Genomic DNA, 26,090 nt, shown 5'->3' with positions numbered 1-26,090 from the left:
CCTATGATCTGGGGGCGGGGCCAGGGACCTACCTGTGATCTGGGGGCGGGGCCAGGGACCTACCTATGATCTGGGGGCGGGGCCAGGTGTGGGCGGGGCCAGGGACCTACCTATGATCTGGGGGCCGGGCCAGGGACCTACCTATGATCTGGGGGCGGGGCCAGGTGTGGGCGGGGCCAGGGACCTACCTATGATCTGGGGGCGGGGCCAGGGACCTACCTATGATCTGGGGGCGGGGCCAGGTGTGGGCGGGGCCAGGGACCTACCTATGATCTGGGGGCGGGGCCAGGGACCTACCTATGATCTGGGGGTGGTAGGTGAAGGGTTTGGGGTCGCTCGTCTCGTTGTCAGACTTCCTCTTCAGCTGGACGAAGACAGAAATCGGTTTCTGCAGGTTCTGGTCTCGATACTTCGGCGTCTTGAACACGATGGCGAACTGAAGAAGAAGAAATCACTTTAAATAAATAAAGTACTGCTACAGTACTTATAATACTAGCTGGGAAACTACTAGTACTGTCTAACTAATACTAGCTGTGAGACTCCAGTAAATAAACTGTATATTAAGCCTTTACCTGTCTGTGGACGTCTGTGGGGGAGAAATCTCCCAGAGCCTCCCAGGTTAACCCCGAGTCGTCTTCTTCATAGAACCGAACCTGGATATCATCTGGAAAAACACAATCACAATATCTATACATCAAAAGGTTTAAAGGCATGTCTTATTTATTTATTAAATCTCCAACATATACTGAACTGAAGAGCAGGAAGCAGAGAGGAGGATGAGTCAGATCAAAAACAAACAGAAGGAACACAAAGAGAAAGAGGAGGAGAAACCTCCAGGTCTCAGTCCGAGTCGCTCCAACGTGTCGGAGGGGAAATCCCTCATCTGAACTTCCTCCAGAGAACAAAAAACGCTCCGACCGGGAAAATCTGATCCCAGAAACATTCAACACTCCAGAGGACAGAAGCTCCACAACAACTAATAAACAAGTTCAATACTCCACATCACATGGAACAGAAATAATATGAAAAATAAATTACACCACTTGTTGATAAAGTCTGACAAAATTGATATTTATTGTATTAATATTTATTTTTTTATTAAATGTTCTTCTTCATTTTCTGTTGTATTCATTTAAAATATTTACTTCTATTTATTTAAAAAAAAATACAAACGTAAAAAAACATTTAAAAAATTCCCAAAATAAATCAAAACAATAATGTAAGTAAATGAACAGAGAAACTATTAAAAAGGAACATAAATAATGATTTATTTCTATCTTAATCATGGCATATTTAAGTGCATTTATTTAATTATTGAGTCGTTTTCTTATTTATGATCTCTGAGTACATGTGAATTTTTTACTTATTTTATTTTATTTTTTAACTCTAACTGTTTTTAGATTGAGTTGTTTTTATTATTATTTTATTGTTTTATTGATTTCAGTATTTTATAATTTTCATAGTTTTTATTTATTACTATATTTGTGTGTGATTTTTATTGTTTTTTAATAAGTGTACAGCACTTTGGTCAACTGAGGTTGTTTTTAAATGTCTATAAATAAATGTTGACTTGACTAAATAAATAAATGTTGACTTGACTAAATAAATAAATGTTGACTAAATAAATAAATAAAGGTTGACTTGACTAAATAAATAAATGTTGACTAAATAAATAAATAAATAAATGTTGACTTGACTAAATAAATAAATGTTGACTTGACTAAATAAATAAATGTTGACTTGACTAAATAAATAAATGTTGACTAAATAAATAAATAAATGTTGACTTGACTAAATAAATAAATGTTGACTAAATAAATAAATAAATGTTGACTTGACTAAATAAATAAATGTTGACTTGACTAAATAAATAAATGTTGACTAAATAAATAAATAAATGTTGACTTGACTAAATAAATAAATAAATGTTGACTAAATAAATAAATAAATGTTGACTTTAACTCTCAGACTGGTGGAGGGTTAATGGATCCTCCAGCAGGTGGAGATATCAGCTGATCAGATAAAACAATGGTGACGTTACCGTGACGACGTGAAAGCAGAGAAAGTGTTGAAGTTTGAGGTGACGTGAAGTGAAAATAGAAACTTGTTTTTTTCTTACAAACAGTCAAAACTTCAGAGAAACCAGAAAAGGAAAACGTTCGTCATCAATCACAACTTTGGCTTTTGGGGGATTTTTTCTGTGTAATATAAAAGTATTAATAGTTATATGTAGATGTAGTGTGTGTGTGTTTTAGTATATATTTAGTAAACTGTGAACAGAAACAGGTTATATATATATATATATATATATATATATATATATATATATATGTATATATATATAGGTAGATGTAGTTAGAGCTGGGAGATACGGCCCTAAAAGATCATCACAATATTTCAGGGTATTTTTGCAATAACGATATTCTTGAACATATAACAAAATACTGAAAAATATATAGAAAGTATGATTTTTTTTAGTCTGTATGAATGAATGAATAAACAGGGATGAAAATGTATATACACTGATCTTAATCACTGCATATTTTATTAATTATTGTAAAAGAGAATAAAGCTTATTGTATGTTTTATTTAAAGCATCTTATTTTGACAGTCTTCTTGTAAATTCCGTGGTGGACTATGTGCTCTTATTTTGAAAGCTGCATGTGTTTAGCGACAGGAAGTAGCTTTTTGTGATTAACACAATTGTTAGCTAATGTTAGCTCGTGGCTAACGAACGACATAATGCAGCAGAGTGTTTGGACTCTGGCGGCTGGACAGGTTGATTAATGAAACCTTTACGTCGCTACGGCAACAAGTAGGAATGTTGACAATATCATCATATGCATTTGTTTTTGCCATGAAAAAATATACCGGTATAATAGTGAACGATACGATGTGGAACAGCCCTAGATGTAGTGTTTATGTTTTAGTATATATTTAGTAAACTGTGAACAGTAACAGGTTATATAGTTATAGGTAGATGTAGTGTAAATGTTTTAGTATATTTTTAGTATATATTTAGTAAATATGTAGTTATAGGTAGATGTAGTTTATATGTTTTAGTATATAATTAGTATATATGTAGTATATATGTAGTTGTGTGTGTGTTTTGTGGTCTGACCTTTCTGGACCTTGTTTTAGTATATATTTAGTATATATTTAGTATATAATTAGTATATATTTAGTATATAATTAGTATATATTTAGTATATATTTAGTATATAATTAGTATATATTTAGTATATATTTAGTATATAATTAGTATATATTTAGTATATAATTAGTATATATTTAGTATATATTTAGTATATATGTAGTATATATGTAGTATATATGTAGTATATATGTAGTTGTGTGTGTGTTTTGTGGTCTGACCTTTCTGGACCTTGTTTTAGTATATATTTAGTATATAATTAGTAAATATTTAGTATATATTTAGTATATATGTAGTATATATGTAGTTGTGTGTGTGTTTTGTGGTCTGACCTTTCTGGACCTTGTTTTAGTATATATTTAGTATATATGTAGTATATATTCAGTATATATGTAGTTGTGTGTGTGTTTTGTGGTCTGACCTTTCTGGACCTTGTTTTAGTATATATTTAGTATATAATTAGTATATATTTAGTATATATTTAGTATATATGTAGTTGTGTGTGTGTTTTGAGGTCTGACCTTTCTGGACCTTGTTTTAGTATATATTTAGTATATATTTAGTATATATGTAGTATATATGTAGTTGTGTGTGTGTTTTGTGGTCTGACCTTTCTGGACCTTGTTTTAGTATATATTTAGTATATAATTAGTATATATTTAGTATATATTTAGTATATATGTAGTTGTGTGTGTGTTTTGAGGTCTGACCTTTCTGGACCTTGTTTTAGTATATATTTAGTATATAATTAGTAAATATTTAGTATATATTTAGTATATATGTAGTATATATGTAGTTGTGTGTGTGTTTTGTGGTCTGACCTTTCTGGACCTTGTTTTAGTATATATTTAGTATATATTTAGTATATATGTAGTTGTGTGTGTGTTTTGTGGTCTGACCTTTCTGGACCTTGTTTTAGTATACATTTAGTATATATTTAGTATATATGTAGTATATATTTAGTATATATGTAGTATATATGTAGTATATATGTAGTTGTGTGTGTGTTTTGTGGTCTGACCTTTCTGGACCTTGTTTTAGTATATATTTAGTATATATTTAGTATATATGTAGTATATATTTAGTATATATGTAGTATATATGTAGTTGTGTGTGTGTTTTGTGGTCTGACCTTTCTGGACCTTGTTTTAGTATATATTTAGTATATATTTAGTATATATGTAGTATATATTTAGTATATATGTAGTATATATGTAGTTGTGTGTGTGTTTTGAGGTCTGACCTTTCTGGACCTTGTCACAGAGCAGGTAGACCTCCTCTCCTCCGCTCACGCAGCCGGCGGTTCGGTCCATCCTCACGATCTTCAGGTTGGAGGCGTTGGGAGCCTCTGAGGAGCAGAAAGAAACACAGCAGGAGTCAGTGAGGAGACGCAGAGGCTGCTGGTTCAAATCCCAACAAGGGTAAACACAATAATGACCAAAAAAGACACAAAATGACCACAAAACGACATAAAATGGCCAATAGACACAAAAAATGACCAAAAAAAGACAAAGTGACCAAAACAGACAAATTGCCTGAAAAAAGACACAAACTTACCAAATATATATATATATATATATATATAAAACGACCAAAAAAATACACAAAATGGCCAATAAAGACACAAAAAATGACCAAAAAGAAAGATCTAAAATGACCAGCAGGGAGACGGAGAGGCTGCTGGTTCAAATCCCAACAAGGGTTAACACAATAAAAGCTTCTGTTCATGTCTGAGAGTCCAGAAGATCTGAGCAGCTGAGAGACGTTTAAAGACACGTACAAAGATAATAAGACAGAAATAAATGAAGGGGAAAAATAAAAGGAAAAATAAAAAATAAATAGAAATTAATAAAAACTTTTAAAAATACATTTTGAAAAAATAAAAAAATAGAAATATTTAAAAATACATTTTAAATAAATTAAAAGAAAATAATACAAAAATAAATAAAGGGGGAAAATACAAAGCAAAAATAAATAGAAATTAATAAAAAAAACTTTTAAAAAATGAATTTAGAATAAATAAAAAACAAAGTAAAAATTAGAAAAATAAATTAAAATATTTAAAAATGAATTTAGAATAAATTAAAATAAAAACAATACAAAATAAATAAGTTTAGGGAAATAAATGAAGGAGAAAATTACTAAGTAAAAACAAATAGAAATATTTAAAATGTAGAATAAATTCAAAGAAAATAATACATAAATAAATTAGTCTATGGAAATAAATGAAGGGGGAAAATACAAAGAAAAATAGATAGATAGAAACATCTAAAAGTAGATTTATAACAAATTTAAAAAAATACAGAAATAAATCAAGGGGAAAATACAAAGAAAAATAAATAAATAAATAGAAACATCTAAAAATAGATTTATAACAAATTTTTAAAAATACAGAAATAAATCAAGGGGAAAATACAAAGAAAAATAAATAAATAAATAGAAACATCTAAAAATAGATTTATAACAAATTTTTAAAAATAACGAAATAAATGAAGGGGGAAAACTCCTCATCTCATCAGATGTTTCACTGTGTCTCTAATAAACTCTGCAGTAGAAGTGAAGTGTTTAAAGCTGCAGCCTTTAGAGAGTTGAGAGAGTTGGTGTAAAGTGAAAGTGCAGCTCGGAGCTGAATGGATGAATCAGTCGTCTGAGAGGAAGCTGCAGCGACGGAAACCCAGCGAGCAGGAAGAGGGAAATGAAACCAGGCGAGCTGACTCGACCTCACTGATCCTCAGCTAGTCTCAGCTCAGAGTCAGAGGGGAGTTCAGTTTAATGCTCTTGGAATAACTGACAGTTTGTTTCTGATCAGGACCATGGAGCTTCTGTTGTAAAACAGTTTAAAACAGATAAAACAGATCAGAGCTGCTTAAAGAAGCAGAACTTCTCCCATAAAGAGCAGTGAGCTGACTCCTCCACCCTCCAATAAACACTTTATGACAGACGTATAAAACCACTGAGTGGCTGATTAACCTGCACAGATTCAATAAAAACAAACCGACAGAGTGGCCTGCAGCTATGTGCAGTTTGCACATATTTAAATGAGGTCAATGAGGCAAACGCTTGGTGGCAAACTGCCCGTTTTATGCAAATGAGAAGCCCTCAGCTGCAGACAGACAGGTAAAACACAAACTGTCTTTAGGAGGAAAAGTCACGAAATGACTGAAAAAGACCAAAAAGACATAAAATTACAAAAACAAGACATAAAACGACCAAAAATGACCAAAAAAGACACAAAATGACCAAAAAAATACTCAAAAAAAGTCAAAGTGACTGAAAAAGACATAACATTACCAAAAACGGACACAAAATGAGCAAAAAAAAAACACAAAATGACCAAAAAAGGACATAAAATGAGGAGATAAGACATAAAATGAACAAAAAGACAAACTGTTTCTCTGTTTCAGATTCAAACATCTCTTAGCTTCCTGCATCAGGTTTTTCTGAACTATGTGCACATATTTAAATGGGATAAAGTGCAAACGTTTGGTGCCAAACTTTGCCCGTTTTATGCAAATGAGAACCCCTCAGCTACAGACAGACAGACAGAGAGACAGACAGACAGACAGACAGACAGGTAAAACACAAACTGTCTCTAGACGATAAAATCTAAATAAAAACCTGAAGCTGCATTTATTACTGGAAGGAATGAGTTCTCACTGAATGCAGATTTAATGGTGATTTTTGACTCATTCTCTTCAATCTGTGTACAGATAAAATGATTTCAGACCTTCTGATTACGTGCAATGCATACGACTAAATCTAATTTAGCGTGCATGTCATACAGCGATCCTTCCAGCAGGTAGAGGAGTCCTCTATCAGCAAAGTTATCAGGAATGACCCAAAAATGACATAAAATGACTAAAAAGAGATCAAAATGACCAAAAAACAACACAAAATGACCAATAAAATACAAGAATGACCACAAAAAGACAGAAAATGTCCACAAAATGACCAGAAAAATACATAAAATGAGCAAAAAAGACCCAAAATGACCCAAAAAGACACAAAATGACCAAAAAGAGATAAAATGACAAAAAAGACAAAAATGACCACAAAAAGACAGAAAATGAACAAAATAATACATAAAATGACCAAAAAAGACACAAAATGACAAAAAAAAGACACAAAATGACAAAAAAAAGACACAAAATGACCAAAAATAGCTTCAAAAATGACTAAAAAAAAGACATAAAATAACCAAAAAAAGACATAAACTGACCATAAAGAGACACTTATGAAAAAAAAATCCTATCATATATTTTCTTAAAGTGACCTGGTTGGTGATGAGCTGTGAATGTGAAACATCTTTCTGATGATCTGAAGCCACCAAACTGAAACCAGCTTCACCAGTACATGTGCGGGCTCTAACAGCTATGAGATAAGGGATCGGTGTCCGGCTGTGTGTCCGTGAGACTCACTGCTGTCGTAGATGGGCTCGGAGACGACCGGCTCCAGCCGCCTGGAGAATCCTCCGTCGCTGTCGGGGAGGAAGGCTGTGAACATGAGACGCACCACAGACAGGTCCATCTCTTTAGCCTGCAGGGACGCCGTGCTGCTGATCACAGAGCGCTGGTGGTCTGAGGACACACACACAAACACAGGTCAGACAATAACAGGACAGACACACAACCACAGGTCAGATAATAACAGGACAGACACACACTCACAGGTCAGACAATAACAGGACAGACACACAAACACAGGTCAGACAATAACAGGACAGACACACAACCACAGGTCAGACAATAACAGGACAGACACACAAACACAGGTCAGACAATAACAGGACAGACACACAAACACAGGTCAGACAATAACAGGACAGACACACAAACACAGGTCAGACAATAACAGGAAAACACACACTCACAGGTCAGATAAAAACTAGAAAACACACACTCACAGGTCAGATAACTAGAAAACACACACTCACAGGTCAGATAAAAACTAGAAAACACACACTCACAGGTCAGATAACTAGAAAACACACACTCACAGGTCAGATAAAAACTAGAAAACACACACTCACAGGTCAGATAACTAGAAAACACACACTCACAGGTCAGACAATAACTAGAAAACACACACTCACAGGTCAGACAATAACAGGATAGACACACAACCACAGGTCAGATAATAAAAGGACAAACACACAAACACAGGTCAGACAATAACAGGACAGACACACAACCACAGGTCAGACAATAACTGGAAAACACACACTCACAGCTCAGATAATAACTCGCTGGTGGTCTGAGGACAGACACATAAACACAGGTCAGACAATAACAGGACAGACACACACACACTCACAGATCAGATAATAACAGGACAGACACACAACCACAGGTCAGACAATAACAGGAAAGACACACACTCACAGATCAGATAATAACAGGACAGACACACAAACACAGGTCAGACAATAACAGGACAGACACACAACCACAGATCACATAATAACAGGACAGACACACAAACACAGGTCAGACAATAACAGGACAGACACACACTCACAGATCAGATAATTAAGGACAGACACACACTCACAGGTCAGATAATAACTAGAAAACACACACTCACAGGTCAGACAATAACAGGATAGACACACAACCACAGGTCAGATAATAACAGGACAAACACACAACCACAGGTCAGACAATAACAGGACAGACACACAACCACAGGTCAGACAATAACTGGAAAGCACACACTCACAGCTCAGATAATAACTCGCTGGTGGTCTGAGGACAGACACACAAACACAGGTCAGACAATAACAGGACAGACACACACTCACAGATCAGATAATAACAGGACAGACACACAACCACAGGTCAGACAATAACAGGACAGACACACACTCACAGATCAGATAATAACAGGACAGACACACACTCACAGGTCAGACAATAACAGGACAGACACACAACCACAGATCAGATAATAACAGGACAGACACACAAACACAGGTCAGACAATAACAGGACAGACACACACTCACAGATCAGATAATAACAGGACAGACACACACTCACAGGTCAGATAATAACTAGAAAACACACACTCACAGGTCAGACAATAACAGGATAGACACACAACCACAGGTCAGATAATAACAGGACAAACACACAACCACAGGTCAGACAATAACAGGACAGACACACAACCACAGGTCAGACAATAACTGGAAAACACACACTCACAGCTCAGATAATAACTCGCTGGTGGTCTGAGGACAGACACACAAACACAGGTCAGACAATAACAGGACAGACACACACTCACAGATCAGATAATAACAGGACAGACACACAACCACAGGTCAGACAATAACAGGACAGACACACACTCACAGATCAGATAATAACAGGACAGACACACACTCACAGGTCAGACAATAACAGGACAGACACACAACCACAGATCAGATAATAACAGGACAGACACACAAACACAGGTCAGACAATAACAGGACAGACACACACTCACAGGTCAGATAATAACTAGAAAACACACACTCACAGGTCACATAATAACTAGAAAGTACACTCACACATGTGTGTGTGTGTGTGTGTGTGTGTGTGTCCTGTGTGTGTGTGTCCTGTGTGTGTGTCCTCACACACACACACTCACACAGGTGGAGCAGCGTACCTGAGAGGTCCCGGGGGGCCCGGACCTCCCCCTGCAGGGCGTCCACCTCGGGGTGGATGGTGACTCCACAGTTGTATCCCAGCCTGAAGGCCTCCATCATCCTCTCCTCCAGAGTCTTCGCCACGTTCTTCTTGGTCACGTGGAGGATCCCCAGGTTAGGGAAGCTGAGGACACACACACCTTCAGTTAGACAAGCTGAGGACACACACACCTTCAGTTAGACAAGCTGGGGACACACACACCTTCAGTTAGACAAGCTGAGGACACACACACCTTCAGTTAGACAAGCTGGGGACACACACACCTTCAGTTAGACAAGCTGAGGACACACACACCTTCAGTTAGACAAGCTGAGGACACACACACCTTCAGTTAGACAAGCTGAGGACACACACACCTTCAGTTAGGGAAGCTGAGGACACACACACCTTCAGTTAGACAAGCTGAGGACACACACACCTTCAGTTAGACAAGCTGAGGACACACACACCTTCAGTTAGACAAGCTGAGGACACACACACCTTCAGTTAGACAAGCTGAGGACACACACACCTTCAGTTAGACAAGCTGAGGACACACACACCTTCAGTTAGACAAGCTGGGGACACACACACCTTCAGTTAGACAAGCTGGGGACACACACACCTTCAGTTAGACAAGCTGGGGACACACACACCTTCAGTTAGACAAGCTGAGGACACACACACCTTCAGTTAGGGAAGCTGAGGACACACACACCTTCAGTTAGACAAGCTGAGGACACACACACCTTCAGTTAGACAAGCTGGGGACACACACACCTTCAGTTAGACAAGCTGAGGACACACACACCTTCAGTTAGACAAGCTGAGGACACACACACCTTCAGTTAGACAAGCTGAGGACACACACACCTTCAGTTAGACAAGCTGAGGACACACACACCTTCAGTTAGACAAGCTGAGGACACACACACCTTCAGTTAGACAAGCTGAGGACACACACACCTTCAGTTAGACAAGCTGAGGACACACACACCTGTCAGCCAAACACAGGTACACAACTACAGGGGGGTGGGGGGCTGTGTGTGTGTGTGTGTGTGTGTGTGTAGTGTGTATCAGTGTGTGTGTGTGTACCTGATGGAGGAGTCTTTGGGCTGTGTGTAGTGTGTATTAGTGTGTGTAGTGTGTATTAGTGTGTGTAGTGTGTGTGTAGTGTGTGTAGTGTGTGTGTAGTGTGTGTAGTGTGTGTAGTGTGTGTGTAGTGTGTATCAGTGTGTATTAGTGAGTGTGTACCTGATGGAGGAGTCTTTGGGCTGTGTGTAGTGTGTGTAGTGTGTGTGTAGTGTGTATCAGTGTGTATTAGTGAGTGTGTACCTGATGGAGGAGTCTTTGGGCTGTGTGTAGTGTGTGTAGTGTGTATCAGTGAGTGTGTACCTGATGGAGGAGTCTTTGGGCTGTGTGTAGTGTGTGTAGTGTGTGTGTAGTGTGTATTAGTGTGTATCAGTGAGTGTGTACCTGATGGAGGAGTCTTTGGGCTGTGTGTAGTGTGTGTAGTGTGTAGTGTGTGTAGTGTGTGTGTACCTGATGGAGGAGTCTTTGGGCTGTGTGTAGTGTGTGTAGTGTGTGTGTAGTGTGTGTGTAGTGTGTGTAGTGTGTATCAGTGTGTATCAGTGAGTGTGTGTGGAGGAGTCTTTGGGCTGTGTGTAGTGTGTGTGTAGTGTGTGTAGTGTGTATCAGTGTGTATCAGTGAGTGTGTACCTGATGGAGGAGTCTTTGGGCTGTGTGTAGTGTGTGTAGTGTGTGTGTAGTGTGTGTAGTGTGTGTGTGTGTGTGTATAGTGTGTATCAGTGAGTGTGTACCTGATGGAGGAGTCTTTGGGCTGTGTCTAGTGTGTGTAGTGTGTGTGTAGTGTGTGTAGTGTGTGTGTGTGTGTGTATAGTGTGTATCAGTGAGTGTGTACCTGATGGAGGAGTCTTTGGGCTGTGTGTAGTGTGTGTAGTGTGTGTGTAGTGTGTGTAGTGTGTGTGTGTGTGTGTGTATAGTGTGTATCAGTGAGTGTGTACCTGATGGAGGAGTCTTTGGGCTGTGTGTAGTGTGTGTAGTGTGTGTGTAGTGTGTGTAGTGTGTGTGTGTGTGTGTGTGTGTGTATAGTGTGTATCAGTGAGTGTGTACCTGATGGAGGAGTCTTTGGGCTGTGTGTAGTGTGTGTAGTGTGTGTGTAGTGTGTGTAGTGTGTGTGTGTGTGTGTGTGTGTGTGTATAGTGTGTATCAGTGAGTGTGTACCTGATGGAGGAGTCTTTGGGCTGTGTCTAGTGTGTGTAGTGTGTGTGTAGTGTGTGTAGTGTGTGTGTGTGTGTGTGTATAGTGTGTATCAGTGAGTGTGTACCTGATGGAGGAGTCTTTGGGCTGTGTCTAGTGTGTGTAGTGTGTGTGTAGTGTGTGTAGTGTGTGTGTGTGTGTGTATAGTGTGTATCAGTGAGTGTGTACCTGATGGAGGAGTCTTTGGGCTGTGTGTAGTGTGTGTAGTGTGTGTGTAGTGTGTGTAGTGTGTGTGTGTATAGTGTGTATCAGTGAGTGTGTACCTGATGGAGGAGTCTTTGGGCTGTGTCTAGTGTGTGTAGTGTGTGTGTAGTGTGTGTAGTGTGTGTGTGTGTATAGTGTGTATCAGTGAGTGTGTACCTGATGGAGGAGTCTTTGGGCTGTGTGTAGTGTGTGTAGTGTGTGTAGTGTGTATTAGTGTGTATTAGTCAGTGTGTACCTGATGGAGGAGTCTTTGGGCTGTGTGTAGTGTGTGTAGTGTGTGTAGTGTGTATTAGTGTGTTTTAGTGTGTGTGTACCTGATGGAGGAGTCTTTGGGCTGTGTGTAGTGTGTGTAGTGTGTGTAGTGTGTATTAGTGTGTATTAGTCAGTGTGTACCTGATGGAGGAGTCTTTGGGCTGTGTGTAGTGTGTGTATTAGTGTGTGTAGTGAGTGTAGTGTGTATCAGTGTGTATTAGTGAGTGTGTACCTGATGGAGGAGTCTTTGGGCTGTGTGTAGTGTGTGTAGTGTGTGTAGTGTGTGTAGTGTGTATCAGTGTGTTTTAGTGAGTGTGTACCTGATGGAGGAGTCTTTGGGCTGTGTGTAGTGTGTGTAGTGTGTGTAGTGTGTATCAGTGTGTTTTAGTGTGTGTGTACCTGATGGAGGAGTCTTTGGCCTGTGTGTAGTGTGTGTAGTGTGTGTAGTGTGTATCAGTGTGTATCAGTGTGTGTGTGTACCTGATGGAGGAGTCTTTGGGCTGTGTGTAGTGTGTGTAGTGTGTATTAGTGTGTATTAGTGAGTGTGTACCTGATGGAGGAGTCTTTGGGCTGTGTGTAGTGTGTGTATTAGTGTGTATTAGTGAGTGTGTACCTGATGGAGGAGTCTTTGGGCTGTGTGTATTAGTGTGTATTAGTGTGTATTAGTGTGTGTGTACCTGATGGAGGAGTCTTTGGGCTGTGTGTAGTGTGTGTATTAGTGTGTATTAGTGAGTGTGTACCTGATGGAGGAGTCTTTGGGCTGTGTGTATTAGTGTGTATTAGTGTGTATTAGTGTGTATTAGTGTGTGTGTACCTGATGGAGGAGTCTTTGGGCTGTGTGTATTAGTGTGTATTAGTGTGTATCAGTGTGTGTAGTGTGTATCAGTGTGTGTGTGTACCTGATGGAGGAGTCTTTGGGCTGTGTGTAGTGTGTGTAGTGTGTGTAGTGTGTGTGTAGTGTGTGTATCAGTGTGTATCAGTGTGTGTGTACCTGATGGAGGAGTCTTTGGGCTGTGTGTAGTGTGTGTAGTGTGTGTATAGTGTGTATTAGTGAGTGTGTACCTGATGGAGGAGTCTTTGGGCTGTGTGTAGTGTGTGTAGTGTGTGTAGTGTGTGTAGTGTGTATCAGTGTGTGTGTAGTGTGTGTATCAGTGTGTATCAGTGTGTGTGTACCTGATGGAGGAGTCTTTGGGCTGTGTGTAGTGTGTGTAGTGTGTGTAGTGTGTGTAGTGTGTATCAGTGTGTGTGTAGTGTGTGTATCAGTGTGTATCAGTGTGTGTGTACCTGATGGAGGAGTCTTTGGGCTGTGTGTAGTGTGTATTAGTGTGTATCAGTGTGTATCAGTGTGTGTGTACCTGATGGAGGAGTCTTTGGGCTGTGTGTAGTGTGTGTAGTGTGTGTATAGTGTGTATAGTGTGTATCAGTGTGTATTAGTGAGTGTGTACCTGATGGAGGAGTCTTTGGGCTGTGTGTAGTGTGTGTAGTGTGTGTATAGTGTGTATAGTGTGTATCAGTGTGTATTAGTGTGTGTGTACCTGATGGAGGAGTCTTTGGGCTGTGTGTAGTGTGTATTAGTGTGTATTAGTGTGTATCAGTGTGTGTGTACCTGATGGAGGAGTCTTTGGGCTGTGTGTAGTGTGTGTAGTGTGTGTATAGTGTGTATTAGTGAGTGTGTACCTGATGGAGGAGTCTTTGGGCTGTGTGTAGTGTGTGTAGTGTGTGTAGTGTGTGTAGTGTGTATCAGTGTGTGTGTAGTGTGTGTATCAGTGTGTATCAGTGTGTGTGTACCTGATGGAGGAGTCTTTGGGCTGTGTGTAGTGTGTGTAGTGTGTGTAGTGTGTGTAGTGTGTATCAGTGTGTGTGTAGTGTGTGTATCAGTGTGTATCAGTGTGTGTGTACCTGATGGAGGAGTCTTTGGGCTGTGTGTAGTGTGTATTAGTGTGTATCAGTGTGTATCAGTGTGTGTGTACCTGATGGAGGAGTCTTTGGGCTGTGTGTAGTGTGTGTAGTGTGTGTATAGTGTGTATAGTGTGTATCAGTGTGTATTAGTGAGTGTGTACCTGATGGAGGAGTCTTTGGGCTGTGTGTAGTGTGTGTAGTGTGTGTATAGTGTGTATAGTGTGTATCAGTGTGTATTAGTGTGTGTGTACCTGATGGAGGAGTCTTTGGGCTGTGTGTAGTGTGTGTGTAGTGTGTATAGTGTGTGTAGTGTGTGTGTGAGTGTGTACCTGATGGAGGAGTCTTTGGGCTGTGTGTAGTGTGTATTAGTGTGTATTAGTGAGTGTGTACCTGATGGAGGAGTCTTTGGGCTGTGTGTAGTGTGTGTAGTGTGTGTAGTGTGTGTGTAGTGTGTATCAGTGTGTATTAGTGTGTGTGTACCTGATGGAGGAGTCTTTGGGCTGTGTGTAGTGTGTATTAGTGTGTATTAGTGTGTGTGTACCTGATGGAGGAGTCTTTGGGCTGTGTGTAGTGTGTGTGTAGTGTGTATAGTGTGTGTAGTGTGTGTGTGAGTGTGTACCTGATGGAGGAGTCTTTGGGCTGTGTGTAGTGTGTATTAGTGTGTATTAGTGAGTGTGTACCTGATGGAGGAGTCTTTGGGCTGTGTGTAGTGTGTGTAGTGTGTGTAGTGTGTGTGTAGTGTGTATCAGTGTGTATTAGTGTGTGTGTACCTGATGGAGGAGTCTTTGGGCTGTGTGTAGTGTGTATTAGTGTGTATTAGTGTGTGTGTACCTGATGGAGGAGTCTTTGGGCTGCAGCTCCGTCACACAGATCCCTTTGTCACACTGTTTCCCCACCAGGCTGTGGGCGTGGAGCTGAGGGAAGGGGGTCAGAGCCGTCACCAGCTGGACCACCACCCGGGCCGGACCCTGGTAGTTCACAATCTACACACACACACACACACACACACACACACACACACACACACACAGAAGAATAATGTGTTAAGAACACAACATTCTGAATGTTTCAGGGTAAAAACCAATAAAATCCTGTCTGTATTTCTGGTTTTGAGCTGAATAAAGTGCTGATGAGACCTGGACTGACCCGTCTCAGGTCTCTGCTGGATCCAGGTCACCTTAAAGAACTACAACACCTGGTGGTCCTGGTGGTCCTGGTGGTCCAGGGCTCAGACTAAACCTGCCTGATTAACTTCAGTCTGAAGTTTTTGTTGAAAGTGTCAAGATCAAAACTGATGCAGCAGAAACAGAGATATCTTTCTTTCTTTCTTTCTTTCTTTTTTATTCCTGATGTTCTTTCAAATGTGACGATAAAATCTAAATTACAAACTGAACCTGCTATTATTAAGTGAAAGGAAAAAGATGCAAAATAGCCCAAAATTACACAAAATGACCAAAAAATGACAAACAAAAGACACAAAATGACAAAGAAAAGACACAAAATGACAAAAAAAGACACAAAATGACAGAAAAATGACTCAAAATGACTAAAAACAAAGACACAAAACGATCAAGAAAGTCACAAAATGACCAAAAAAGACACAAAATGACTAAAAGTCACATAATTACCAAAAATGACAAAAAAAGGATACAAAAAGGCACAAAATGACATAAAATTGAAGCAGCAGAAACAGAGATCTCTTTCTTTCTTATTTCATTCCAGATGTTCTTCTTCCTACATTACCCATAATGCAACTCAGGTCCAAGTCCACACCTCCAGATGTTTCATGTATAAATTAATCCTTAATATTAGTTTTTTTTAATGTGGAACTTTTGCACACAGGATATGGATTTTGTGCAAACGTGATAAAAACTGGAAAGTCCAAAAATAAAAGTCTTTAATGATTGTCGTGTTTGTAAACCGCTCTTTGTTTTCAGAACATGAAAGATAAAAACAATATGCAATCATTTAAATATCTACGTTATAACTTTGGTTGATAAAACCAAAAATATTGATGTTTTGGGGAATTTAGTGGATGAAATTCACCAGACTTCAGCCGAAAAATGATGAATTTAACTCCTTATTCTGAGCCTACTTCTGGATGAATGATGTGTAACAGACAGTGGTTGTTTCTAATGTGTCTATTTCATATAAAAGTCTTATTTTTCTCTTCAGCTGATCAGTTTCCATTCAGAGAGTTTCTGCATTATAAACCAGATTAAAACCAGGTTCAAACCAGGTCTCTCGAGTGTCCAGTTCCTGTTCTGAGCTGTGAAACAGCAGAAAATGAAACTTCAGAAAGAGAAAATGAATGAGGAAGCAGATAAAAGTGGAGGTCACAGTGTTTGACTCCAGTTGAACTGAAAACCAGAAGATGTTTTATCACTTTAATGTTTCTAGTTGGTGGTTTTATTTCCTGTCATTGTCTCTGAACGTCTCCTGATCATTTACATGTTATCACACTGACTGAGCTCATTTACATAAAGGAAACCAGAGAAGACTCTGCTCCCGCTTCTACTGTGTGTGTGTGTGTGTGTGTGTGTGTGTGTGTGTGTGTGTATATGTGTGTCTCTATGTATGTATGTGTGTATGCGTGCATGTTTGTGTGTGTGTGTGTATGTGTGTATGTAAAAGCGTGTGTGCATGAGTAAGTATGTTTGTGTGTGCCTGCATGTGTGTATGCACGTGTGTGTGTGTGTGTGTGTGTGTGTGTGTTTGTATAAGCATGTGTGTGCATTTGTGTGTGTGTGTGTGTGTGTGTGTGTGTGTGTTTGTATAAGCATGTGTGTGCATTTGTGTGTGTGTGTGTGTGTGTGTGTGTGTGTGTGTGTGTGTGTGTGTGTGTGCCTGCATGTGCGTATGAATGTGTGTGTGTGTGTGTGTGTGTATATGTGCGTGCATGCATGTATGCATGCATGTGTTTGTGTGTGTGTGTGCGTGCATGTGCATATGAATGTGTGAGTGCATGTGTGTTTGTGTACCTGTGTATATGTGTGTCCCTATGTATGCGTGTGTGCATGAGTAAGTGTGTTTATGTGTGCGTATGTTTATAGGAATCTGTATGTGTGTGTGTCTGTATATGTGTGCATGTGTTTATAGGTGTGTGTGTGTGTGTGTGTGTGTGCACGTGGTTATAGGTGTGTCTGTGTGTGTGTGTGTGTGTGTGTGTGCGCACGTGTTTATAGGTGTGTCTGTGTGTGTGTGTGTGTGTGTGTGTGTGTGTGTGTGTGTGCACGTGTTTATAGGTGTGTGTGTGTGTGTGTGTGTGTGTGTGTGTGTGTGTGTGCAGCAGGTAGAGTGTGCAGGTTTGTAGCATGGTTGCTGATCACCACTTCCTCTTCCAGTGTTTCCTAGAAACACTGCAGCGCTGCTACTGTTTCACCGTCTCATCACTTTAACATGTTACACTTGATATCTGAAGCTTCTGTTCCTCCAACACACACACACACATAACACACACACACACAACACACACTGAGGCCCCGTTTACACCAGGACGCTCGCGGGTAAAAACAACAGAATATTTTATGGGAAGTGCCTTTCGTTTAGACGGTGACAGCGTTTTTGGGGCTTAAAGACGCAAAAATCTGAAACCACCCTCCAAAGTGTAAAAGTGTAATCCTCTCCTCCGTAGCGTGTCGTCTACACTGACAAGACACAAAACTCTGATCTGATCTGCTCACGTCACGTATGTGTTTACGTCACATACATGCTCCAGGACAGGAAATAAAGAAACGTGGGATTATTTCCATGGTGGGACCTTCAGGCTGCTCTGGCAGCTCTAATAAACTTACAGGAGTCTTTCCACCAAATGTCCAGGATATGTACAGATAGTATTAGTGAACAGAGAAGGATCTGGAATTACCTCCATCACATTCTGGATGCAGCGATTGGTGGGAGGAGCCAGACGGCTGTGAACGAGACCTGGGAGATCTAGTGATGGAGGAGAACTTTGTGGAAGGAGTAGCTGATGAAAATGTGTGGCGTGAAAACTTCCACATGTCCAAAGATGCTCTTATGGCTTTAAGTGATGCCGCCTGGCTGCATACAATCACATTCACACACTTTAGATCACCGTATCAGCAGATTTCCTCCTGGAAACGCTCGTCTAAACCAGCTGTTCTCAACCTTGGGGTCGGGACCCCAATTGGGGTCGTGAGATGATTTCTGGGGGTCGCCAAATCATTTTGGAAGTCAGCTCTGTCTCCACTGTGTTAAAGTGTTCATGTGTTAATGTGTTTTAGTCTTTTTGGTCATTTAATGTCTTTCTTTTTTTGTCATTTTGTATGTTTTTTTTGTCATTTTGTGTCTTTTTTGGTCATTTTGTTTCCTTTTTTGGTCATTTTGTTTCTTTTTTGGGTCATTTTGTGTCTTTTTTGGTCATTTTGTGTCTTTTTTGATCATTTTGTGGTCAATTTCTGTCTTTTTTGGTCATTTTGTTTCCTTCTTTTGGTCATTTTGTTTCTTTTTTGGGTGATCTGAACTGTGTGTGTGAGATTGTGTTCAGTGAGCGGGGGTCACGGAAAACATGCATGTTAAATTGGGGGTCGCGACTCAAAAAGGTTGAGAACTACTGATCTAAACGAGGAATAAAAAGTGAAGACGAGACGCCACTTTAGGTCTTCTGTTCAGACCGTCACCATGGAAACGGGGCCTGAGTCTGATCACACAGATAAACACTGAGTCTGATCCTGATGCACTCAAACACAAACTGTCTTTAGAGGATAAAATCTGAATAAAAACCTGAAGCTGCATTTATTACTGGAAGGAATCAGTTCTCACTGAATGCAGATTAAATGGTGATTTTTGACTCATTCTCTTCAATCTGTGTACAGATGAAATGATTTAAACCTTCTGATTACGTGCAATGCATACGACTAAATCTAATCTTGTGTGCATGTCACACAGCGATCCTTCCAGCAGGTAGAGTCTATCTATCTATCTATCTATCTATCTATCTATCAGCAAAGTTATCAGGAATCATGCCAACAAACCAGGACTTTCACCCAAAATCACCAAAGAAAAAGACGCAAAATGACCAAAAGAAGACACGAAATGACCAAGAACACCAGCCTGGCTAACTCCAGACTAGATCACACATGAGATTAGTCTGAAACCAGTAATTCATGTGTGGTTTATGATCCTCCAGAGCCGTTTATTGGGCGCTATGAATGTCTATCAAAGCGTCTGTAGGTAGCTCTTAGCCAATCAGATCAGTTATACCAGATGACGTAGTAGAGACCACAACCACCGGGGTCTGGCTAAACCCCGTTAGCTTAGCCGCTAACGGGGTTTAGCCACTAGCGGTCCTAGTTGGTAGATTAAATCCTGTTTCTCAGCGAGACTAAAACCTTCTTTCTGGTGGAGATAAAGGAGTTAAAGTCAAACGTTGTTCTTCTTTTAAATAAACTTTGTCTCTGAACCATCTAGAACTCTGTCTACAGCTAGATCCAGATCCAGAGAGAGCTTCAAGTCTGCTGCAGCCATGTTGGATCTGTAAGAGAACTACAAAACTACAAGCTTCCATCTGTCCAATAGTAGTCATCGTCTCTCCGTCCCTCCCCGTTCTCTGATTGGATCTAAAACAGGGCTAAGAATCGCCATGGACACCACACGGTCTGCAGGTTCAAAATGAAATCGAGCGTGCAAGGCATTATGGGTAAACCCAGGGTTTAAAAAAAGAGACAAAAAGACAAAAAAGACACAAAAAGACAAAAAAAAGACAAAAAAGACACAAAAAGACAAAAAAAAGAAAGACCCAAGACAAAAAAGACAGAAAAAGACAAAAAAAAGACACAAAAAGACAAAAAAGAGACAAAATGAACAAAAAGGCAAGAAATTAAAAAATAAATAAATAAATAAATAACCGAAAAAGACAAAAAAGAGACACAAAAAGACAAAAAAAAAGAAAGACCCAAGACAAAAAAGACAAAAAAAGACAAAAAAAGACAAAAAGAGACAAAATGAACAAAAAGGCAAGAAATTAAAAAATAAATAAATAAATAAATAACCGAAAAAGACAAAAAAAGAGACACAAAATGACAGGAAAAAAATGCAAAAGGACAATAGATATGAATATAACAAACAAAAAAGACCCAAGACAAAAAAGACAAAAAAGACACGAAAGACACAAAATGACCAAAAAAGGCACGAAATGAAAAAAAATAACACAAAAATAACCAAAAAAGATACAAAATGACAGAAAAAAATGCAAAAGGACAATAGACATGAATATAACAAAAAAGAAACAAAATGACCAAAACAAGACCGTAAAATGAGAGGAAATGACAGTAAAGAGCCCGTGGAGCGCGGCGTGGAGCGCTGCGTGTGGCGGCGTGGCGCTCCACGGTGCCAGCGAGGGGTTAAAGCGTGAAGCTGATGAAGCGTGTGCGACTGTGCGTGTGTGTGATGTGACACCTCTGAATGTTTCGTCTCAGAGCTGAAACTCTGAAACTCAACACCTTCCTGCTGCTGACGCAACTCCACTTCCTGCTAATTACATGTGGGTGTCAGGAGGAAATTCCCAACAGACATGAAACAGCACAGGAGAGTGTGTGTGTGTGTGTGTGTGTGTGTGTGTGTGTGTATTAACTGGGCCAGTCCAGACCTGCGTTAGATTCTTTAACCCAAAACTCAACTCGTCTCTGCAGAAACTTCCACTGATGTAAAACGAAAGAAACAACACAGAGCTGCACAATCTCCTAAAATCTATAGAAATCTACATTCATCTACATAAAATATATATAAATACACATAAAAACTAGATAAATCTATATAGATCTATATAAAAATCTACATAAATATATATAAATCTATATAAGATCTACATAGAAATCTATATGAATATATATTCATATATATAAAATCTAAAAAAAAATCTATATAAACATATATAAATCTAAATAAAATCTATATAGATCTATATAAATCTATATAAAATAACATTAAAAATATATATATAAATATATATATATAAGATCTACATAAAAATCTATATTCATATATATAAAATCTAAAAAAAAATCTATATAAATATATATACATATATATAATCTATAAGTCTATGGAACAACTCCAACAGTCTTTGTGTAGAAAAACACAGTTTGAATGACAGAAACCTGAAAAAAGTTGAATTTCTCTGATAAATGAGAAGTGAATAAAACTAAATTTATATATAAAAACGTGTGTGTCCTGAATGTAGTGAAACCAGTTTCATCCACATATTGTATATGTTGACGTATTGACACAAAATGGCCAAAAAATGTCACATTTCCAGCCTTTTTTCTGTTTTTACAGTTTCTTTCTACTATTAACAACAGATTTTTGCCAATTTTGTTGTTATATTTTATCGAGATACACATTATTTTCACGGTCATAGTGATTTTTTTTATTCCTGTAGCTATTAAACATCATAATATATTTTGTTGCATTATAATCACTGTAACAATGATTTATTATGTGACTACAGGAAGCTTAAATAAGAATTTATTAATGATAAATATTTCCTAATTATTCTCAAAACCTCAAAACCAAAAAAGGAAGTGTATAATTTTATACAAATACATTTTTTTAATTAAATGCTAGTCTTTAATTTCTCATTTAAAACAACAATAATTGTGTATATATAAATTATAAGTATTTTTTTTTCTTCATGAAATTGACAATTAATAGTGTAAAAAAATGCAAATATTTTTTAAAAGTCCTTAAAAAATATTTAAATGTAAACTGAGAGCAGGATTAAAGACATATGAAGAGAAAAGTTTCAGATGATAAATAAAAATAATAAATGTCTTTTAGGGGAATTCCTATTTTCCTCAACAAAAACAATTAAATGACAGACTTCTCTCCAGGAAACTTCGGGGGAAATTATTGTGAAATGAAAGAGCCGTGAAATAATAATCAGTGGAAAGTTGGTGGACAGGAAGTGAAGCAGAAAACAGATGATTTAATAATTAAAAAGTGACATAATGAGAGATTAGTGAGGAGCTCCAGTGAGTCAGACAGAACATCAGGAGGGTTTTCCCCTCAAGACTCAACATTCATCTGACATTCACACACAGTACAGTACTTCCTGCTTCCTGCTGATGACCTCATCTCTAAACATTCACCTCAATAAACACCTCAATAAACAGGTTAATAAACAGGTTAATAAACAGGTTAATAAACAGGTTAATATCTCGCTCCACCTCCTGCAGCTCTGCTCCTCCTCTCCACCACCGCCACAAAAACATGAGATTAATGCAAAAAGATGTAAAATGAGAACAAAAAAATATAAAATTACATAAAAAAAATGACACAAAAGTACAAAAAAAGACACGAAATTACCAAAAAAAGACACACAAAATACAATAAATTAACAAAAAAAGACAAGACATTACCAAAAAAGACACAAAATGGCAAAAAAGACACAAAGTGACATAAAAAGTCAAGAGAACAACCAAAAAAGACACAAAATGACCAAAAATGACACAAAATTACAAAAAAAGACACAAAACGACTAAAAAAAAGACACAAAATTACCCAAAAAAGACACAAAACGACAAAAAAAAGACACAAAATTACAAAAAAAGACACAAAACGACCAAAAAAACAATGGCAAAAAAGACACAAATTGACTGAAAAGACACTAAATTACAAAAAATTGTCCTGTCCTCTCCTCTCAGCTCTGTGTAAACAGCCTCTCCTGTCCTCTCCTCTCTGCTCTGTGTAAACAGCCTCTCCTGTCCTCTCCTCTCAGCTCTGTGTAAACAGCCTCTCCTGTCCTCTCCCCTCTGCTCTGTGTAAACAGCCTCTCCTGTCCTCTCCTCTCTGCTCTGTGTAAACAGCCTCTCCTGTCCTCTCCCCTCTGCTCTGTGTAAACAGCCTCTCCGGTCCTCTCCCCTCTGCTCTGTGTAAACAGCCTCTCCTGTCCTCTCCTCTCTGCTCTGTGTAAACAGCCTCTCCTGTCCTCTCCTCTCAGCTCTGTGTAAACAGCCTCTCCTGTCCTCTCCCCTCTGCTCTGTGTAAACAGCCTCTCCTGTCCTCTCCTCTCAGCTCTGTGTAAACAGCCTCTCCTGTCCTCTCCTCTCAGCTCTGTGTAAACAGCCTCTCCTGTCCTCTCCTCTCTGCTCTGTGTAAACAGCCTCTCCTGTCCTCTCCTCTCTTCTCTGTGTAAACAGCCTCTCCTGTCCTCTCCCCTCTGCTCTGTGTAAACAGCCTCTCGTAGCTAATCAAACAAACTAAACATATAAATCAGGTGAATATTCTCAAACAATAATAAAGCTCAGGATCTGAGCCGTCAGGGACTGGTCCTGTGTGCCGGGACGTGTCTAACGTCTGGATCCAGATATTATATTTATTATATTTCTGTTGAGTGAGTCAGGAATCTGGGGATTCCCGTCTGCTCCGAGTTTAGTCACAACATGTGGGAGAATCAGACCAAACAACACAAACATGAAATATAACCTCACACTGTACACACAGACACAGTGTGTGTGTGTGTGTGTGTGTGTGTGTGTGTGTGTGTGTGTGTGTGTGTGTGTGTGTGTGTAGGGGGGGGTTTCTCAACATGCAGACAGGGTCTGTGGGAGATTTCTAACAATGCTGTTTCTGATGTTTCTGATGTTTCTGATGTTTCTGGTTAAATCAAAGAGATTTTAATAAATGTGATCTTCCTTTCAAAATAAAACACAAACAAATCTGAAAGATCTCTAATTTCTGGATTTGAGACCCAAAACTGGACCAGAGGAGGTTGGAAAACATTGTTTTTGACCCTAATTTATACAGAGTTGGAAAGACGTATAGACTATAAAGAAATTAATGTAGATTTTATATAATGCAGCGAACTACAAGGACACAGAGACAAGAATGTAGAAAGAGCACAAAAAAATGCCCTGAAAATGACACAAAAAGACAAAAAAAGACAAAAAATGTCCAAAAATTTTCCAAGAAAAGACACAAAGGCCAAAAAAAAAGACACAAATTGACATTAAATGACCAGAAAAAGACTCGAATGACAGAAAAAAGACAAAAAATGACACAAAAAAAAGACACAAATTGACATAAAACGACCAAAAAGACACAAATGACAATAAAATGACCAAAAAAAGACACATATTGACCAATAAAAGACACATGTTGTCTGTTATTAATGTAAAACGTGCTGAATCAGCTGGTTGGGCTTAAGACGGTTAAATTAAAACCAGAGTTTTAGTTTCAAACTGTCAAATAAAGACTTGTAGTCCATCACAGCTGCAACAACTCAACATGTTTGTCTTATTATGACTTTAATGTCTCAGAATATTTAACTGATATATTTAGTGTCTGGTTCCTTCACAATAAGAGCATCAACTGTCATTCTTTCTTTGTGTTTCAAACAGTTTAAATCACTTCCTGGATTTTATTTTTAGCCTCAACTTGTCACACTGGAACCACGTTTAAATGTCACCTGCTGTCAGTCCGGCTTTCAACACACACACACACACACACACACACACACATAAAACATGACTAACACAGCACATTCAACCCTTTCATTTTTACATTTATTTTTAAATAAAACACTATACAAAACAGTCGTGCGCCAGCAGCTTAAATAAATAAATCTGGGGGTACCGGAGAACATTTTTGCCCTAGAAGCCTAAACTTGGTGCCTCTCACACATTCTAATGAACTATTCCATCTTAATTATTGCATATTTTAGAGAATTATTGTAAAGGAGAATAAGGGTTCTTCTATGTTTTATTTAAGGCTCTTATTTTGACAGTCTTCTTGTAAATTCAAGGGTGGACTCTGCCAACACATCCATGTGCTCTTATTGTGAAAGCTACATGTGTTTGCTTTTATTTTGAAGGCGGGTCTAACACGTTCTTACTGTAGTGCATTATGGTGTGTTATATTTACACTGAAAGTCAGAACTTGGAGCTCAGAACGTCGAAAATTCTGACATTGGTGTAGACCCTGAACGCACCATCAGACTCTCTATGTGCTGCGATGTAAATAATCTAACTAACGGATCATTAATCCTGTTTAACTGGTGGTGTTTGTCGCTGAGTACTCGATCAGAGCCAGTTCTGATTCTGGTCTCAGAGTCAGAACAACTAGCGAGGAGTCTGTCTGGTTCAGGGGGGGACAGAAGGTCAACAGACCTGAACATCTTCTGATAACTGAACCTGAAGATCAATCTGAGCCCACAGGATGATGATCTGATCATCAATCTGTTGTTTCAAGTCTGTTCTCATCATCAACTACGTCTCTCAAGTTGTTGACCAAAAAATAGACACAAAAGGACCAACAAAAACGATACAAAATGACCAAAAAAAGACACAAAATGACCAAAAAATAGACAAAAAATAGACACAAAATGACCAAAAAAAGACACAAAATGACCAAAAATGACCAAAAAATAGACACAAAATGACAAAAAATAGACACAAAATGACAAAAAATAGACACAAAATGACAAAAAATAGACACAAAAGGACCAACAAAAACGATACAAAATGACCAAAAAAAAGACACAAAATGACCAAAAAATAGACAAAAAATAGACACAAAATGACCAAAAAAAGACACAAAATGACCAAAAAAAGACACAAAATGACCAAAAATGACCAAAAAATAGACACAAAATGACAAAAAATAGACAC

The 26,090-nt window shown here is 38.5% G+C and overlaps 1 protein-coding gene across 3 annotated transcripts in view; it reads right to left on the bottom strand.

Moving 5' to 3' along the window:
- The window catches only part of nfkb1 (nuclear factor of kappa light polypeptide gene enhancer in B-cells 1), a 41,683-nt gene that overhangs the window by 7,794 nt on the left and 7,799 nt on the right, over nt 1-26,090 (bottom strand). For all 3 annotated transcript variants that reach the window (XM_059346987.1, XM_059346989.1, XM_059346988.1), the window contains 6 exons: nt 15,295-15,446; nt 9,809-9,972; nt 7,573-7,731; nt 4,398-4,502; nt 573-664; nt 298-436 (listed from right to left, as the gene is read on the bottom strand). In XM_059346987.1, coding sequence (XP_059202970.1) covers nt 298-436; nt 573-664; nt 4,398-4,502; nt 7,573-7,731; nt 9,809-9,972; nt 15,295-15,446 — 811 coding nt within the window. The remainder of the gene's footprint in view (nt 1-297; nt 437-572; nt 665-4,397; nt 4,503-7,572; nt 7,732-9,808; nt 9,973-15,294; nt 15,447-26,090) is intronic.

The sequence above is a fragment of the Centropristis striata genome, chromosome 12 (assembly GCF_030273125.1).
Source record: "Centropristis striata isolate RG_2023a ecotype Rhode Island chromosome 12, C.striata_1.0, whole genome shotgun sequence".
Taxonomy (NCBI): domain Eukaryota; kingdom Metazoa; phylum Chordata; class Actinopteri; order Perciformes; family Serranidae; genus Centropristis; species Centropristis striata.
Note: the sequence above shows the minus strand (reverse complement) of the source record. Positions and strands in the feature narration are given on the sequence as shown.